This window comes from Scatophagus argus, chromosome 16 (assembly GCF_020382885.2).
Source record: "Scatophagus argus isolate fScaArg1 chromosome 16, fScaArg1.pri, whole genome shotgun sequence".
NCBI lineage: Eukaryota > Metazoa > Chordata > Actinopteri > Scatophagidae > Scatophagus > Scatophagus argus.
Window position 1 is genome coordinate 5,488,182 of NC_058508.1, and position 19,507 is coordinate 5,507,688.

The 19,507-nt window shown below is 39.7% G+C and overlaps 1 protein-coding gene across 5 annotated transcripts; it reads right to left on the reverse strand.

Annotated features, from left to right (window-relative positions):
• Positions 1–680: 680 nt before the first annotated feature.
• On the reverse strand, positions 681–18,655 carry LOC124073009 (choline transporter-like protein 2). Of its 5 annotated transcripts, none has more exons than XM_046414871.1 (23): positions 12,754–13,231; positions 10,600–10,648; positions 10,438–10,511; positions 10,245–10,329; positions 9,686–9,770; positions 9,224–9,337; positions 9,061–9,121; positions 8,812–8,935; positions 8,580–8,663; positions 8,322–8,434; positions 7,149–7,280; positions 6,957–7,056; positions 6,677–6,769; positions 5,748–5,832; positions 5,349–5,611; positions 5,094–5,188; positions 4,783–4,886; positions 4,602–4,675; positions 4,415–4,485; positions 3,831–3,919; positions 3,626–3,710; positions 2,866–3,081; positions 681–1,491 (listed from the first exon to the last, which is right to left on the reverse strand). In XM_046414871.1, exons 1-22 carry the CDS (start codon positions 12,785–12,787, stop codon positions 2,903–2,905), a joined length of 2,193 nt encoding a protein of 730 aa, XP_046270827.1. In that variant the 5' UTR covers positions 12,788–13,231; the 3' UTR covers positions 681–1,491; positions 2,866–2,902. The 5 variants fall into 5 exon arrangements, 3 of the variants coding, with proteins under 3 accessions (XP_046270827.1, XP_046270829.1, XP_046270828.1); XR_006845631.1 differs by lacking the exon at positions 681–1,491 and adding an exon at positions 1,500–2,670 and having other exon boundaries at positions 2,712–3,081; XR_006845632.1 differs by lacking the exons at positions 681–1,491; positions 12,754–13,231 and adding exons at positions 1,501–2,670; positions 18,469–18,655 and having other exon boundaries at positions 2,712–3,081.
• Positions 18,656–19,507: the final 852 nt, after the last annotated feature.

Below are 19,507 nucleotides of genomic sequence, written 5' to 3' on the forward strand. Positions count from 1 at the left end.
GATTCCCCCACCGGACGGACTGGAAACTGGAAAAATTTGGGTGTGGTGGAGTGATTAATGTGAAAAAAAATGCTCCCCCCTCTTCATTAGCTGGCTGATGTGCCCTTGAGCAAGGCACTTAACCCCCCCCCAATATGCTTCCCCGGGCGCTTGATGCTGCCCATTGCTCCTGTGTGTGTTTCACTGCATGTAATTTGCTGGGTGTTGCGTGTGTGTTCAACTAAGGATGGGTCAAATTCAGTATGTGTGTATGTAAAAAAATATATATACTGCCAATAAAAGTTGATTCTTTTGAGAAATTACTTCAAATGTAAAAGATAAAAGGATGAATCTGGGTAATCATAAGGATTAGTGCTGTCACTCTTTAATCGGACATGCATTCACAGCTCTACGCATTTATCATACAGTGGGGAAGTGTTTGGTTTATCGTCAGTAAAGGCAGAAAAGGTGGAAAAACGCACACATCCAACTGAGGACATCCAGAAAACCCTCTTTCCCCACTTATTAGAACAGCAAACTCTCTACTACACATGACCATCTAAGTGAATTAGAACAGAACACCAGAAAAGACTACGGTGGATATAATACATCAACAAAAGGCTGGGAACAGCTTCAAGAGCAGCTGTAAGCATTATGGATAACAGTGAACGACCGGTGAAAGTAGAGACCATCTCACCTAATTATATACAAAACTATGCTTTATTTCAACATTCTCAGTTCTGCTCTACAAACATAAGGTATGCAGCAAAGTATATACCTATACATCAGTTACAATATAAACATTGCCTTTGTTCTTACTCTGCATCTGTTTACTGATGCACCACAGCATCTGATGTTAACGGTCTAACTGCAGATGCAAACACAGACAAGCTCTCCTCTACATGAGTGGCAGTTTAACAACTTTGGCAACAACAAGGTTTAGTGTTTATCCCAATATACAATTACACATTTAAAAAGACAAAAAGCATAAAGGCTAAAAGCATATGAAACAACTTTTAATAGGTTACATTTAAGCTTACCTTCATGTAACGTTGAAATGTTACAAATAAAACATGCTCAGATAAAGCTGCATCTTTGATAAAAAAAACTGGCAACATACTAAAAACACGCTGGGATGTCCAATGCATTCAAAACAGAACTGAATCATTATTCCTCAGAACAACATAAAAACCAAACAACATGAAAACCAAAGTGTCTGATTCATAGGACATGGAGACATATGAGAATGAAACATCTGGCAGTGGCAAAACACAGTGGATGACACTACTGATTGTCATTGTGGGCTCTGGTTGACTGACAGCACCAGGTTCTTGTCCAAGCCTGTCTCCACTGAGCAAAACCACAGTCTCGCCTCACTAGCACTTGTAGTGATAGAGCAGGTGCTTTACTCAGCCGGCTGGGTCTTGTTCTTCTTATTCAGGACTTTGCGGAGGCTCTCAGGCATCAGGTAGGGCCTCTCTGCACTGCCATCATTCCTCTCAAGATCCTCCACTGGAAAGAGATTCAATGAAATGCCATTAAAGTAAGATTAGAGTCACAGTTTTCATTTCCAATACTTGAGGCAGGGTTGTTTCTTTTACATTTTTACAAAGCAGAGACACCTACTTTTAAAAAGAGGAGAAGCTTCACAATTCATTACTAGCAAATGTGGAGGACAAAGTTAATTTGGCTCATTTCCAGCTCCGCACAAAAAGAACTTAGATTTTTTTTACATATATACTCACATATATGGCCTCAACATTTGTACCGTTTATTGTATGAACTACACTGCCAAGCATACATTCATTTGTAAAGAGGATGCAAAACTTTGTTGAACTACAATATAAGAGAATACAAAGCGACTAGCCTAAAGAAAATCACCAGTATTTATCTATACAGATAAAAAACTGTTATGGCTCAGTGTGAACAGAAATAAAAAAGTTGCATTGATAGTGCAGCGTACTAAAGAAACAGAACTGATGATTCAAGTAACCTAAAACTGTCAACAATTAAGTATCCATAACATTTTGGGTCAAAGGCGCAAACATACTGATTCGTAACACTGTAACTGAGGCACATTGACGTCTTCAAGTTTCAACTGGCCAGTAACAAACTTCTAAAAGTTAAACAGTCATTAAAATGAAGAAAGACCTGGATGTTAACCATGCAAAAACCAACCCATGTATAGATATGCTTGATGTCCAGTTGACCATTTCCTAACCTCCTTTGTATATTATATATATATAGTCCTTGTATCACATTTAGACAAATGTAAGATCAGACTGTTGTTTCATTCCCAGTAAACAGTTTGTTTCACTTTTACTGTTACAAGAGAAAGGCTTTTCAAATGAGGACTAACCACTGTGTTTGGCGGACATAATACCCTGAATCCTGAGTTTGAGTTGATATGTGTAGCATCCTGTAAACTAGCAGTAAACTAGCTAGCCAAACATGCTAACAATTAATAAATTAATCAATCCCATAAACTTTTGCTCTTATGTTTGCACACTGCTTCTACATGTTCAAAGTCTGAAAGCCCTGCTATAACTGAACAGTCACAGTTTGGGGCGTGGTGCTTGAGCAAATAGTCAATTGAGGAAACAAATGCCTAATCCTTAAGCCTAATCCTTATTTCCCCAGGTAAAAGGAAATGTGCACCACTCAGATGTGAATGACAGAAACACTGAATCCCTGCTACTTTAAGGCATGCAGCTTTATAGCTGTACTCCAACCTGCCTCTGTGAGACGAGTTGGTGAGGTGCAAAGTAGAATTCCCCAACGGGCAACAACAACAACAAAGTACCAGTTCCATACTATTATAATGTAACATAGTCTTCAACTATAACGGTTGAAAAACTGTGAAAAGAGTGAGAAGTCTGACGACACTGGCAAACAGCGCCTTCGCCCAAAGAACTCGTCTTCTCTAAGCTGCGTGCTCCTCAGGAACTGAGGTCTGCTGCAACTGGACGTCTTCATCATTCAGCTGCTGAGCAGGGGACGAAGACGGGTCCTCAGCCTCGCTCTTCCACAGAATCTCATGAAGACTTGAGGACATGTAATAAGGTCTTGCGGCTGAACCGTCATTGCGCTCCAGGTCTTCACCTTATTGTGTGCGTGTGTGTGTGGCGAGTGTGTGTGTTTGTATGTGTTAATGGATGGAACGGAAAGTTAGTATTGAAATCAAGGTGCAGAAGAAGGGTGTTACAGGGCCAGTAAGAAGGGGTAAATTGTGGGAGAAGAAAAAAAAAAAGAGACAAAAAGAGAAAGAAAGTCAAACAGCAAGCAAGCAAAAAGGCATCCACAGGCATTTCAGAGGCTGAAAGTTAATAGATCAACACCAAGCAGCAGCAACTTTCAGATAAATATACTGTAAGCCACAGACTGTTATTTTGAAATAGCTGTGAAATTATTTAAGTTGGGCAAACCGTACACATGCAATTTAGAATGAATGACAGCCCGACACCAAAAGGAATGTGAGACTTGAGGAAGTTTTGAGTATTATGCTTTGCATTTTACATTAAGCCCTTCATTTAAGGGAACATACTGTATGTGTAATATTTGTTTGTTTTTAGTCCGTCTGACACTTGAGTGGACAATCTGTAAGCAATACACGCAGGTCAACAGAGGCTGAGAAGGTGCTACTTACAGAAGCAGAGGAAAAGTGTGTCCACACACATGGCGTACACACTGAAGAATCCATGGGCAATGAGGTAGGAGCCAATCACCACAGTCTGGTGGAGGATGACAATAACCATACGCTCACATTTCAGTCATAATGCAATCCGAACCAAAAAAAAAAGCAGGGAAAACACAGTTACACACTAGGTTTAAAAGGAAAGGACCAGACTCACCAGGATGGGCACCCAGTAGTAGTGGAGATTGGGAGCTGTATTCTCAAAGGCCTTCACTTTCCCAGAGAAGAAAAAGAAGGAAAAGATCCCTGTGGAACAAAGACCATCAAAAACTTTGGTTTGACCTGTCAAATCATGTTAAATTCTTGGCTGAAAGCTGCTGTGACTTTTCCCCATCTACTGCGTTTACAGTATATTCCAACTTCTGTATGCAATACAGATATGTCAAAATGTTCAGCCTTGCCCACGGATGAACTGTAAGCTCATGACCATATGTATAATTTATATTATATTTTGCAGTAAAGTCTATAGAGACCCATTCAATCCATTAGCATCTATACCACTGCACCTGTATACTGTACAGTAGAACTCCAGGGAAAACCTGCTCTTTGTTACAGAGTGACAGACTGAATAAGCTCATTATGGTAACACAGGTCACCAGCTTGAGTTTAAACCGTAAAGCATAAAGATCCAGTGCTCACTGCATCAATGACTCGATAACCTCCAGATCAATGTGTTTTTATGTAATTATTAAGTATATTGAATATGGCATGAAGAAAAAAATAAAATAAAAAAAGACTTACCCACTAGTCCAACAATGAGCAGTTTGCCCAAAAACAAGAGGAAATCTGTTACTTTGTCCAAGACAGCCACCCTGAACGATTAAAGAGAATCATTTATCTTCACAAAAAAAAAAGACACTGGCAATCATATGAAAAGAAAACTCCATTCAAGCAAAGTCATTCAGTGGCAAAGAGCATCTCGACTCACCTGATCATGTTCCTCATGAGGAGGAAAAAGGCATCTCTGGCAGAAGTGCAGAAGTTTTTGCCATAAATCGCCACCTAGAGATCAAACACAGTCATTACACTCAAATTCTTCAACAGTGCAAATAAGTTTCTATTTCACTAATGAGCAGAATGTCTTGAAACTAAACAGATAACCCACATACCATAATGTAAGCATTTCTGTTGAGGAACTTGATGAATTTCTCCAAGCACCAGAAGCAACACTTCAGACAGCACAATAAGAACTTGGTGAACTTATTTTGGGCTCCTGTGATGATGATGGACAGATAAACCAAAACATTACATGGTCTTCCCAAGGATGTACATTTACATATGACTTCTTGCGTTTTATTACTTAAAAATAAGAAAGAAATTCTGAGCATCAAACTTCCATACTAAGCTCGATTCAGATCTGTATACTACAACTATGGACTGCAGCCTTGACATCTAACTGTAACCATAAACAATACCAGACCTTTCAGCTTGTGGTCCAGATATTCCAGCAAAACCCTGATGATCTGAATGATTGAGAGGATAAGAGAGCCAAACGCCAGACTTCCTGTATGATACCTAAAACAAGACACAAGTAACTTTTAAGCCAAGTACAGAAATGTGTCAACGGAAACAAGACGTACTGATAAATTACAATATTTTGTTGTAAAAAGAAAAACTAGGCAAAACATACAAGACAGTCGTGAGGGAGGCAAAACAGAAGAAATGTTATGTTCACCTGAGAGACCTCCCGAGAGCAGAAAACACTGGGAAGGTAGGCATGTCATCGGGCTTGACAAAGGCCCAGTAGTATGAGGCAAAGGCCCCAGCCAGGGTCATCTGTCCCAGAGCCGTGACAAAGTTGGCACACCAGAAGAAGAGGAAGACATTGTAGAACTGCAGGCCGATCAGGTATTTGTGGTAAACCGTCTCTCCACCGTAGAAGGCAAAAAGGCACTCGGACTCAGGGCACTGGGCTTTCATGGGACTGGTTGTGTAGTTCTGAGCACAGATACATGTTACATAGAAAACACACATACACACACACACGTTGAAAATCCAGAAAATAAAATATTCAAGACTGTAAAATGTTGCCTGGAGGTCCCGACATTAACTGAGAAAAAGTGAGAAGACTTACAGCCGGGTCACATGTTTTTCTTGAGTGCTCGCATACTGTCTCGTTGAAAACTTTGTAGACGGGTTCATTTGAGGTAGACAAAAAGCTGATCGGTGTAGTTAAGGACTTTAGATGAAGACAAATCCCCACTATTATGAGATTTTACTCATTTTGGCATACTTTTGTCCACACGTGCTTTTAAAATCTATTTCTGCTTCACACAGATGCACAGACTAACATGCAGGAGCCGCTTATTGGAAAACAACTGTTAACTTCACGCTTCACTGCACCTTTATACTCACAAACTTAACAGCTGTGTTGACAGGAAGTGCTTGTGCCTGTCCAAAAATCTACAATTCATTAAATCGCTAAGGGGCCTCAAGCAACACTTTCAAGCAGCCCAAGAGGGTTGCAGATTTCACTTGAAAAATTACCTACAATTCATGGCTATGTGCAACCATGTTGAAGATTATTTTATAAATATATTATTAACAATACTGCGCCAGATTTAATTGAAGAGGCATTTTTCATTTGTGAGGTAAGCTTATGATTATATTATTTATCATAAGTTTACTTATGTATGGAGGTTTGCTCATGCAAAATGGAGTATGTATAGGCATAATAATAGCAGTGTTTAGCAGCTAACTACTGTTTAGAATCCTCCATTTAAATATGGCATGTTGCGTTTTAGCGAATTTTAATTCATGTGAGTGGAAACCACAGCAGTCTGATGTCCATCTTAGCGACTTTCAAGCCCTTACATCCCAAAGTCCCAAGTCCTGAGGGCGGACGTTTGGATTCAGCCTAATTCTTGAAAATCTGCTGCTGTCGCCCTCTACTGTCTGACATGGTCTTCCAAATGAATTAGTTACTTTGTACATTTTTAAAATTACTCAGTGCAGGTTAATCTACTAATCCCTAAAGAATGACTGACAGATGTGAAAGGATACACAGCAGTAACTGCCCAGTAGGCGATGACCATGGCCAGGAGGAGGAAGGTGAACAGCGGGTAGAAAAGGGAAGACATCACATGCCCGATGGCTCTGTAAACACAACATCATCACAACTGAGGAAAAAAAACCCACATCTGTTATCACAGCCTGTGCCATTAGTCTGATCCTCTGCTCACTCACACTGAAAGGATTTTAAAGACAACAACAATTTAACATCTTCTTTCCATTTGTCCCATCATCTCCACTAACAGTACCTAGCTCTAATGTGAAATCTGACCTGCTGGCTTCTTTGATGAGAGCAATGGCAATGAGGATCCTCTTCCTGAGGAAGATGAGCAGCAGGATGATGATGACCTCCACAATGGCCAGGATGATCACTAAAGGAGAGAAGTGGCAAAAGGAGACGGGTCAAATGGGTGTCCCAATTTGTACTGGCCTGTCAATATCTAAAAGTGTGTAGTTTACTGACTGAAGGCCAGCCAGGTCTGTCTGATCTGCAGGTAGACTGTGAAGTCCGTCTGGAAGCCCAGCTGCTGCAGAGTCACATTAGCGCCTGGTTCTCCTTTCAGGCCATCATACTCCATGTAGCAGTGGAAGATACCTAAACAGTGATGACAGACATGCTGAATTCACTGAATGACAGTAGGAAGCAACTGGATATTTTAACTTAAAAAATGTAAATTGGGTAGCAAACATCTGGTATGTCACTTATAAAAACACAGGGGTCTTTTCTAGAAAGTAGATTCAGTGAAAAGTGATAACTGTGAGTTAACAGAAATTATGTTTTCTCTTCCAGAAACATAAATGATCCTTAGAACAGCTAGCGTCACTTACTCTGAACCTACAGTAATCTGCTCACTGGCACTTTCTCCTCTACAAACCATGACTGTCTCTCTGTCTCCTCCCTTCCTGTAGAGCCTTAAGGAAATGTCCGATATGCAGCCAATAACAAAGATCATCAATGTGTAAAAATTAATGTTGGAAAAGGAAGATAAAAAAAGACTATATTTCCCTTCTGAAGGCTTATTTTGTCATTTCTTTTTACAGCTATCTTTGTTTTAAACTCTTTCCAAACATGGAATACACAACATCACTGGCAAGTGATGTCATTTTCTCATTCACACAGAGGCAACTGTTACACTCCTACAGCTTCATTCCAACACGACACCACATTCACAAATTTACAGATGGAGCTGCACGATATTTGGCACCTTATAGCATAATTAGCACCCAGAAGCTGGTTTATTAAACGCAGGTAAACTCATTAAAAATGGGCAATTGATTCCTCTCCCACTGTCAATAGACAAGTTGGCCTTTCTCTTCTTGTATTTCTTTCTTGATTTGTCACATTTGCGGTCACAAAATAGGAAACACGGCATGAAGGTGGTTTTTACGTCCAGAATGAAAGGGTTGTTACCATTGCGGCTCCACTGATGATGGCTTCGCCACACACTTAAATCAGGTGTCCCAGTATCAAAATACATACTCATTCCAAGTAGGCTGAGTGGATTTTGTGTTCATATTGGAAAAATGAACAGTTGTGGAACCCACATTACATTCAGAGTTTGCTGGTTTACTAAACTTACTTTAGAGGTGAGTATGTCAAAGATAACAACCAGATCTCGTTTGCTTTGGCACTTACCATATCCGATTACCACTATCACCATGATGATGATGACCCAGACCATGATTCCTGCCAGGAAGCGCAGGAGGATGAGGAAAAGCAGGCTGGTAAGCATAGCAATAACCAACCCACTAGAGAGAGTTGATGGTGAGAGGAGGGGGGAGGTAAGCACAGAGAAGTGAGTGAATGACAGGTCTGACTGGTTGCCTAATAAACTGGAACAGAGTGACAGAAAGAAGCAGGAGGCAGGTTTTCACGTGTGGGTGAGTGACTTACAGCAGGATCCAGTACCAGGACTGTGTGTAATCCTCAAAAATTTTCATGACCACCTGACGGGCCTCAATAACCACAGTGGCATTCCTGTGGAGAGATTCCTGTGTGTTTATCGGTCTGAGAGCTATGGAATTCCTTGTCATGTGATATTTGTAAAATCTTATGTGGCAGGTGGGGACAGGCCACAGCTATTTTCAGATGGCGATAGAACAGTATCGTTTTGTGATATACTCACTTGACTCCATCCACAAGATCTTTGGCATCTCTCATGTTTCCACTTCCATCATCAAAGTGAGAGTTGTTTCCCACTGTTATCACCCCTCCTTTCCGTCCCAACGCTGGGAAACACCTACGAGTGACTGAAGGAAAGCAAAAGAAGTGGATAAAATTAAAAAAAGGGCAAGTAAATTGAATTATTTTGAGAAGTAGAAAAAAAACCACATTTTTGTATGCTAGAATGTTCTAGATCAGTGGACAAACTCACAGGGTACACTCGGGGTCAGCATGGCAGGACAGAGGCCTAACCTGAGGACTTCTGGTATACCCTGAAACACAGTATGCATAACAGAAAAGCAAGTTGGTGGAAACCTTTGGCCAATCAAAACAATGAAGGCAGTACTGTAAAAAAGAAGCATTCAAGGACTCACCATTGTATTAGTCACACCTTCTTTGCAGAATTGCTTGTAGTAGTCAAAGTCATTTTTGTTGCTGTAGGCTTTAACCAATGTCATGAACTTGTCAGGGCATTTCTCCACACACATCTAAAAAGCAGGAAGCAGCATTTACAGCAAGTGCAACATTCACAACAACACAACACAACACAACACAGCAGGGAGGCTGAATGTTAATGTAAACTATTATTCATACCATGGTGATAAAAGGAGAAAACAAAAGAAAGAAAAATCACAAAATAATCTTTACTCAAAGCAGTCAGAATTCAGAAGAAAAACCAGAAAAAAGTGTGCCATCAGTGGACATTTTCTCCCACGCAGCAATGTAAACAGGACATGGAGAAGTTGCTCTCAGCTGGGAAAAATCTAAATAAGTTGTGGGTCGCGGTAAAAATGGACAGAGAAGAAAACAAGATGAGAGACGGGTGGAGTTCACACCTGTGTGGTCGGACACTGGAACTCCAGCAGCACCATGGGGCTGGCACACTTCATGATGTTGAAGTAGAACAACAGTGGCTTCTTCCTGTTGCAACACACAAACAAAACAATCAGAGCATGAAACCACTCACAGAAGAAATGCATGGTAGGTGTTAGGAGTGATTTCATGAAACACATGGGGCGTCCTGTTAGTTTGTGCACGTGGAAAGGGTTATTTAGGAACAGCATCAAGACATTTATCCAGAGAACAGGACTGTTAAATTATGATTCGCATTTACAAACTTCTTCTTCACAATCTTTTGAGTCCTTGGTATTAAAGATGATTTATCAGTCACTTTACTGATCAGTGGACTGTACAGAAGAAAACTGACCTCAAACTCTGACTTGATGAAGGTAAGACAGCCAAAAACATTTGTTGAATAAAGCATTGTGTGCTTAACTGTGGGACATGTTTTAATTTTGATGGACATTTGATGCATTGCAGCTCACACTGCTCAGCATGTATATGTTCTTATAAGAAAATGTTCAGCAGAGACAGAGGGACAATAATGTAACTCACTCAAGTGGGGTGCCAGCCTGCCCACAGAACTGCCCTTGGCTGTCTGTAGGATAGATCACCTTCCTGGGGTCACCCTGGGACCAGGCTGGGAGCACAAAAATAAAAAAGGTAAAAAGGTTAAAAATGTGTTTGTTTGCATTTCTATAGGTAGACCATTTTATATGTAAACCGAACTGCAGTGCTGCTTACTTACCGAGTATTCCCACTGCAATATAACCCAGGATGGCAAGAAAGAAGAGGATGCAGCACACAATGTCTGTGCAGCCTCTATAACGGAAAGATCAAAGTTTGAAGGAATGAGACAAACTCTTTGTGCTGTACACACAGTAAAAGCTGGAAGTAAGCATCATCTCACCTGTTCTGGATGGGACCCTTGAAAGTCGGGTCATACTTTCTTGGCTCACCTACAGAAAGAGGAAGAGGAAGAAGAAGAAGATTTATCACTCAGGGAGCTCTTAACTTTGAGACTACTGAAAGCATGGCTTGGTGAGGACAACAACTGTGCTTGTAACATGTTAAAATCAGAGAAGCAGACCCAGACCGAGTTAAAGAAACATAAAGTCCCCCTTTTCCTGCAATTCTTCTGTCATATGACTTCTCCCTCCAGGCAGACACGCCTGGCAACCCGACAAATTCCTCCCTGGTGACTAAGCAGAAGCAAACCCATGTGAAAGACATAGCCACCATAACTTCACAACAAAACCGACAGAAGGGGCCTACATCATTGACTACTGTACATCTAGTTTTACAAGGCAATCATATCCTGTTGATTTCTACCAAACGATTTAAACCAAAGCCAAGAAATATTAAACTGTGCATATGCTGTGCATATGTGTGCTCCTTGAAACCAAAAAAAATGATAATGCTTTTCTGTAAGGAATTATACTAGTTTGGTTGTGATAATAACACAACTTTAATCAAATGAATTATCAGAAGTTTCCCCATCTGATTACATTTATTTAATAAATACTGATGCATCCATGGGATTGCACTACAATGAAGCTGAAACACTCCTACAACGCTTCACGGTCAGGAGTACCATGAGATTCAGGTTAGTTCTGCCACTCGAAATTGTTTTCATTACTGATTAATCTGCCAACTGTTTTCATGAGTAATGGGTTAATCCTTTCGTCTGTGAAATGTCAAAATTACAAAAAAAAGACCTCATCACAATTTCCCACGGTCCAAAGTGACATTTTCAAACTCCTTCTTTTGTTCAAACAACAGTCCAAGACCCAAAAACTCTATCACCACAGTTAATAGTGAAAAGCAAATCTTTAGACTGAAGAAGCTGAAATCAGCAAATGTTTGACATTTTTCCTTGAAAAAAAAAAAAAAAAACAAGACTGAAACGATTCATCAGTTATCAAAATAGTTTTGTTTCGACTGACAAATTGATTAATCGAGTAATGGTTGCAGCTCTAAACCTGAGCAATCTACTGATGCTCTGTAGCTAATAATTGCAGTCTCAGGCATACAGTTAAGTTTGCTGCCGGTTATCCGAGGTCAGGATGTCAAAAGCAGGAGGCAGAGTGTCCATTATCTAAGCAAATTTATCCCAGGGCTCTTGTTTAAATCATCATCATTAGTGAACATTAGTTTCACTTAGCAGGTCAGCAATAATAATAATAATAAATACTGAAGAGCAAATGAAAAGCACTGATCAAAACTCAGCAGGCTGCTCATTCAAAACTCTAACACCAAAATAATGTATAATATACAAAGAAGTCAATATTTTGGCATCACAGCTGCCTTGTTGAGGCTTTAAATCTCTCGGAGTTCGAACATCAACCGCATACTACCACATATCTATATATACCAAGAGTCTAGACAGAGGAGTATGATATTCTGTGTGGCGTCTGTCCATATTAATTATGTATGTGGTCCAGAGGATAATGCAACAGCAAGCATTTATTAGATGAGCTCTTAGAGAAGCCTCTGCTTCCTGTTAGAAGGCAGCATGGGTGCTGCACTTCATATGTGACGTCAGAATTGTCACTCAGAGGTGCTGTTTCTTAACAAGCTCAACTCTCATGATATTTGACATGTTCACTAATGAATATAAAGTGAGAAAAACTATTTGACTCCACAGAGAAAAGTGAATTTGTTAACTTCAGTATGCAGCTCAGTGAAGCAGTTTTAGAAGAAACGCAAGCTCTTTCAGTGACTGCCTACAAGAAGAACAGGGATATTTGTGCATGAAACCCTGATAAAAGAGCTCCCAGCCCTCACACACCTGCATAATCAGCAAAGCTGCCAGCAGGAGCAGGTTCCACACAAACACACACACCCTGTCTTCCCCCACAATGTTGACATGCTGATACTGCTGCTCCAGTTTCACTCACAATTTACACCCTTCATGAGAGAGAGATTCACTTTTAAAGTTGTAAGGAAAGCAAAGCCCTTTAGAATAACCAATAACCTTCTGTTCATTTAATGTTTCTTAGATGGACACACAATGGAAAAAAGCTGTGAAACAATAGAAAACTAAAGCAAAAGGAGTGATTACCATGTTTTCCATAATATTGTCCTTCCTCTGGCATGTTGGAATTCCTCTTTGTTGAAATGTACAGAGAACTTTTCCACTCTTTCCCCTTTATCTGGTTGACTTTGTCCTCTCTTTCGGCTGCTATAAATGAGCAAGAGCGAGGGAAATACGAGTATTGTACATGGAGAAACCAGTCTGACCTGTCCCTGAATAGCTGCGAGCCTCAGCAGCCAACAGCACTCCACCTCACTTCCCCTCTGTGTTTATCCTGAAACAAATGCCTCTCTCCAATCTGCGTCCCACCTGTGTACTTCCCTCTGCCTCCTCCCACTTCCAAACGACCTCTTTCCGTCTCCAAATGGGCAAATGATCTGATGTACAGGAGGGCGTGAGTAAAAGAGAACAGACGTGGATGTGTGAAAGACGGCATGCGGACTGCCGTTGTATATGAGGAGAACAACTAATGTCAAGCTGCCTAGATGTTATTAAAAACATGTGTTTGGACAAAACAAGGAGAACTTCCGCAAGCGCGGTCGTCTCTAGTGGTGTTTTGTGTTATGCTGTGGAGGAGGAGTGATTAGAATCAGGAGTGCAGGATATTTTGGGCCACAAATAGCCTCATCTGCAGAGAAGTGAAAGCACTAAATAATGTTGAGCTCCAAAAAGCCGAGACTTTTGTGTTCAGTAACTACCTTTAAACTGCCTTGTGGAGCAGCCCAAAAGGATCCAAACAAATCTGCTCCTCTGAAAATGACTGCTCCCATCTTGTGGGGACAGGGCAGTATTACATTGGGACTGAATGAGAAAAAACACAAACCTCTCACACAATAGAAATTTTGGATCACTCTTTGCTCCGTATTGTCACAGCCAAAGGCAATCAGAGTATGATAAATTAATTCATAGTCCACAGACAGACTAAATGTCTACAGATGTTCTTACAAATGCTGACAGAAACAGAAACTTCATTTGGAATGACTGAAAATTTCCATCCATTCTTGTTTTATGGCCAGTGTTACTGCCTGTGGTACTTTCCATCAGAAGCCCAGACTGGCTGCAATTTCATGACAAAAAAACTTTTTCAGTCTCTGAAACAGAGGCTGTGGAATTTGATTTCTTGGATGGCGATACTGGACATGACACACAAAGCAGACAAGCTGTGACAACAACAGTTCCTACTGTCATTTGTAGGAAAGAGTCAAGCCAGGAATCTTGGCGTCACAGATTTATACTCCAACAGTCACACCAGTTTGATTACTTCATCTGTTTACTACCGTTTAAAACAAGAATCAGAGGACTTCTATCCAAGCAAGATGTAAAAAAAACTTACCCATGCCTTTATTTCCAGTAGATTTGCTTACTGTAATGTTGCTACACAAAATTTTAAAATCCTTACAGTGGTTACCCATAAATTTCTCATGTTTGCCTGTATCTTTTATCATCCTGTAAAGCATTATCTTGATGTTGGTGAAATGTGGTGTAAAAAATAAAACTGCCTCGACTTGCTTCCATCTATATTTCTTTAACTGTTAAACTGTGCCAACTGATGCTACAAGTTTAACAGTCATGTTGAATTAACTGTGAACATTTTGCCTGAACTGGCAGACAGCTAGTTTGACACTGAGACAATGCAGTGACAGACATGTTGTGAAATAAAAGAGACCAGATTCTTTTTTTAACAGGTTAAACTAACTGATATTCTTTTTTTTATGTTGATGTTGTGTTGGAGAATTTTGATTTCACAAAAGCAAAATGAAGTGAAACTGGAGGCAAGTATGATGCCCTGCTGCATAGTTTCCTCCTGTGCTTTTTCCGGAGGTACAGTGTTTACTTTTTACATCTTGGATTTCCTTCCACAGTTTCCACCCTTTATTTTCCTGTCTACAAAAATTTTGGCAGGTCTTTGGCTTTCTTTCACCTCAGTAATTTTTACATGTCACAGTGGGAAAGGCCCAGCAGTAGATAATAAAACCAATGATGACTGGTTTCCTGGGTGGGGTGTCACGGTTTACTGAAACACTTGAATAACATTATTAGAAATACATGTGTTTTTCCCTACTATGACGAGTCAAAATGATTGCTGTGAAAAAAGCCACATTATTAATTGTTAAAATTAATTATATTTTTACCAACTGATGTTAACACTGACTGCAGCAATAACTAAAGTGCCTTCTTTCACAGCAGAAATTATGGCTCAAAGCACAAAAACCACAGGTGGAACTAACGATGTTTCGCCGCTAACAAACAATGTCACACCAGTGCTTGATTGGTCAAGATGTCTGCTGTGAAAGAGGTCTAATCAACAAGTTTGGTCATGACAAGAAACTTGTAGTTGCTCTTACCAACAAACATTTTTACTTTGGCTAAGAAGAAATATTTGCATATCACTTTTAAAACCCCCAATAAAATGATCAAACACCTTTTCAAAAGTATGGCGATTTTTTTTTCTAATTCTAGTTCCTGACAACTGATTGGAGTAAAAGAAAAGTTAAAATAAATAGTAAAAGTAAGAGAGCAACTAGAAAAGCCCAAATCCAACAGTTACATCTAAAAGGCCTGTAATATCAAAGCCAGACAATACAGTAGGCACACTGAAACTACATACAGAGGTTACAGCTGCTGCCCTCCCTGCACATCTCCCACGTCTTTCATTACAGCAAGAGCGTGTGGAGTGTGTCTTAGTTCAGACCTATTTACAAGTTTAAAAAAGTAAGCAACATCACAGTCGCACACAAAGCTACAATATAGTATATCCACTGTACACTGCCTCATAATATCCGTGATCCAAGCAACAAACATGTTTTTAATTTCTAAAAGAATGGAAATGGAAGGGCATTTTATCTAAACTCAATCTCTAACCTTTTCATCAAGTTAACCTTCAAAATGGGTCATCTCTTGGGATCCTGTTGATGCTACAATAGTGTCGGGAAGAAACTTTTACTTCCACTTCTAAAGAACTCACAATTATTCCCTTATCTTTACTGTTAAACTACAGCTTTTTGTATGTTCCTGATACTTGTAACAGAAAGTGAAACTCAGAGACAATAATAGATATAGGCTACATGAATTAGAAAGGTTACATACTGACACAATTGGAACACACACTAAGAAAACACTGAGACATTTCCGAGATGAAAATATCCTTTTTATATGACCCTACGGCCTAGAAACACTATAATGACAAACGTATTTCAGGGGTTGGGTTGGACCCCTTAATTCCAGTGAAGAGAAATCCTAATGCTTCAGCATACCAAGACATTTTGGACAATGCTATGTGTACTAACTTTGTGGTAACAGTTTGGTGAAGGTCCTTTTCTATTCCAGCCTGACTGTGGCCCAGTGCACAAAGCACCATACAGACATGGTTGGATGAGTTTGGTGTTGAAGAACTTGACTGGCCCACACAGAGCTCTGACCTCAACCCCATCCAACACCTCTGGGAAGAACTGGAACATCAGTGTCTGACCTCACTACTGCTCTACTGCATGGATGGGCAAAACTCCAAAATGTCATGGAAAGTCTTCCCAGAATAGTGGAAGCTGTTATAACTCCAAAGCTGTCAATGTATTTAGAATGTGATGTTATTAAAGTCTCTGATGGTTTAATGGTAGTGGTAATAGTGTCCCAATACTTTTGGCTATAAAGTGTACAAATGCACAGTCCTGGCTACAGTTTAAAATATATTTCAAGTAACATTTGCGAAAAATCTAAAAGAAACAGGGGTTATTAGAGCTCCAAACAATGAGTTGTTTCCCAATGACACAAAGTAAGATTCCTCATTAATAAAGAGGGTCAGCAAGCTCAGCCAAGTTCAACAAACACAGCTACTGACTGGGAGAAGAAACGGACTAACGCAGCCAATACATGCAAATGGTAGCTTAGTGGTGGTCTTGCTGCTATATCCAAACTATTTTGCATTTGTGCATCTTCTTCTCCCAAAACTCATTTTCCCTGACCTTAATAACCAATCAGTCTCTCACTGCTCTAAACATGCCTTTGTATTGGAGACTGAGGGCAAGTTAGCAGAACCATGAGATACTTAGCAGTGTCACATGGTGGATGGTGGAGGGATTTCAGGGTGTGAAATAACACATTTAAGTGGAAACTGGTGGTTGCAATTGCAGAAATGTTTTTCAGTCTTTGGTAATAGAGAGGGAAAACTGCAGAGTATGGGAACTGAACTGAAAAGAAATGAAAAGAACCTGCAAATGTAGCTCAAACAAACTTTAACAAACTACAAGAACATGAACAAGAGGGCAGAGAAGCTCAGGATCAGGTTTCAAACCTCCTCTCCTAAATATGGCTTATAATTACAAGTAATCTGCACCAGGGCATGGCTGCCCTGCTGTTTCAAATCCTGTCATTGAGGTTTCTTGATATATCTCAGCCTGAAATTACTTCAACATGTGGAACATGTGGTGGTTCTCACTGTGGCAGGTTTAGGTTATTGTCCTTGTCTCAAAACCTTAAGTTGCTATAAGTCTGAAGATGCACTGGAAAATATTAATGTAAGTGTCGCACTGAAAGCTTCTAGAGAGGCTGTTAACTCAAATGACAGCACTTACGTAAGGGAGTTTACAGCCATATCATAACATCCTCTCCCATGGGCCTATATACAGCCATGTTCTTCCTCTGCTCCCCTCTTGGTCTGTGTGGAAATGCCCTAATTTTCGTCAAACTATTTTGGTGTTTTGGTTTGATATTTTGGTCAGTGTTGCCTTCCGCTAATCATTAATACTATGAGTCAATTACCTTATCAAGAAGTGTCTTGTACTGTTAATGATCCATACTGAAAAACCTAAACATGCTCACAATGTTGCTGCAAAACAGCATGAATTGCTTTTGTAAAAAAAATGAAAGAGTCTGTTTAATTTATTACTGTGTATTACTGAAACAAAGACCTTTAGATGTAAACAAGCACCCCAAACATGCTTTTTCCTTCTGTGTGAACTAATTTACTAACTAAAGAACATTACACCCAGCGCACAACAGGCTTTGTAACTATATAAATATATTTATATGGAATACATGGAGGGCGTGATTACTCCCATACAATGTCAATTCAAGCAACTAAAAAATACTGTTTTCAACAATACATTTATATTGTGGTTAGAGTGTAAACAAGCACGTAGCCTGTGTATGAAATTGTGCATAAAATATTTCTAATATGACACTACCAAGAGATACTGAAGTCATGTAGTTAACAGACTCTCTTCACATGTTTGGGAGTATTTTCTAATAAGCTCTATACATAACTGTCTGCTGCCTGCCATACCAATCTGAGGAATGTGGCAGCAACTGGACCAGCACAAGATAAATTGGGACATTGTACACCCCCACAATATAGAGACGGTGCGTACCACCAGCTTATTTACACACAGCCCAAAAAAGTTTGAAAATGTGACACACGCAAAAAACACCCCAAAACTTCGCATTCGCTCATTTTATATGTACAAAGATAAGCCAAAATAGTAACGTTAGGTCGCCACGTTAAGTTCATAGGGAACGAAAGTGGTCAACTAGTACTAGCTTACGTGCGACAAAGAGCAAAACAACAAACAAAACTATGAACGAATTTTGAATGAATTCATGTAAATACCCAAACTATTTCCGCTATCACAAAGGGCAGCGCTAACGTCTTGAGCCACAACAAAACTAGCTAACCTAAGTTAAACATTAAACAGAGGTAACAGGAAAAATTGAACTGAAACATGCCCATGTTGGACTTGAATTAGTTACCATATTTCGGTTTCTCCTCCAGTTCCATTGTTATAGAGTGTTTCTTTTTGGCCAAAGGAGACCACTACAGCATATTTCCAGTCGTGACAGAACTTTTCGTGTGGTCCTTTACGCCAACTTGAACCTTTCGAAGAAATCCGCTCCAAAATCCTGACTGTCCTGACAACATTTAAAGGGCGATTCAACATAGACCAATGCTGACCAATGAAAACGCAGAACGTTGTGATTGACCAGATATTTAACCAATCACTGAACAGAGGCGGCAGTTTATGGTTTGGGTGCTAAGAGACTAGGTTCTTTTCTGGTACCGTTAACTGACACAAGCGCAACTGTTATAACCGTATGATAAGTATCCACCAAATACAAATAGCCAGTCTTAATATATATTAAAACACAACAAAGTCCAGTTCATTTGTGTTTGTGCATCATTATTCGTTCTCACTGAAACTGTTTTCGTTGGCCAAGCGTAGTATAACTTAACTGGCCTGATGAAACATTAATTATAAAAGTAATTTATTCATTCTTAATTAAACTTAGAGGCGTAACAATGCCTGATTTGACTCTCCTAAGTCATGCAAACTGCTGACAGGCTACAGTAGTGAAAGATCCAAATAAGTCAAATAACACAGCGTTAAAATACTCCATTACATTTAAAAAAAATTGCTATAAAAGAACGTTTTTAAAAAAGTGTTGTTGTTTTTAAGTACTACCACAGAAGTATTATGAGCAAAGTCTATATAGGATATGCATTCAACATGCAGAATGTCCCCTTAATATATTAATATAGTGCGTAGATATTAGTACTATTGTAGCATTTAAGGAGCAATCATCTAACACCAAGCACAATTTACACAAAGAGTAAGGAAAAGTACATGTTTCTCTGAATATTACAGAACTGCAAATGTAAATGCACTTCTACTCGCTTTCCTCCACTTATAAAAACCTCCTATATTCTCTTCTGTTTACTTTTCTCACCTTAAATTACATTTTTGTTGCAACTTTTATTTGAAACGGCCTATGCAAGCTTTTCCGATATCAC

Coding starts and splice junctions, on each gene's coding strand:
- LOC124073009 (XM_046414871.1), bottom strand. CDS start 12,787: ATGCCAGAGGAAGGACAATATTATGGAAAACATG. Junction 8,435..8,579: donor TCCTGGTACTGGATCCTGCT/GTAAGTCACTCA, acceptor AACTCTCTCTAG/TGGGTTGGTTATTGCTATGC. Junction 3,920..4,414: donor GCTCATTGTTGGACTAGTGG/GTAAGTCTTTTT, acceptor TTTGTTCCACAG/GGATCTTTTCCTTCTTTTTC.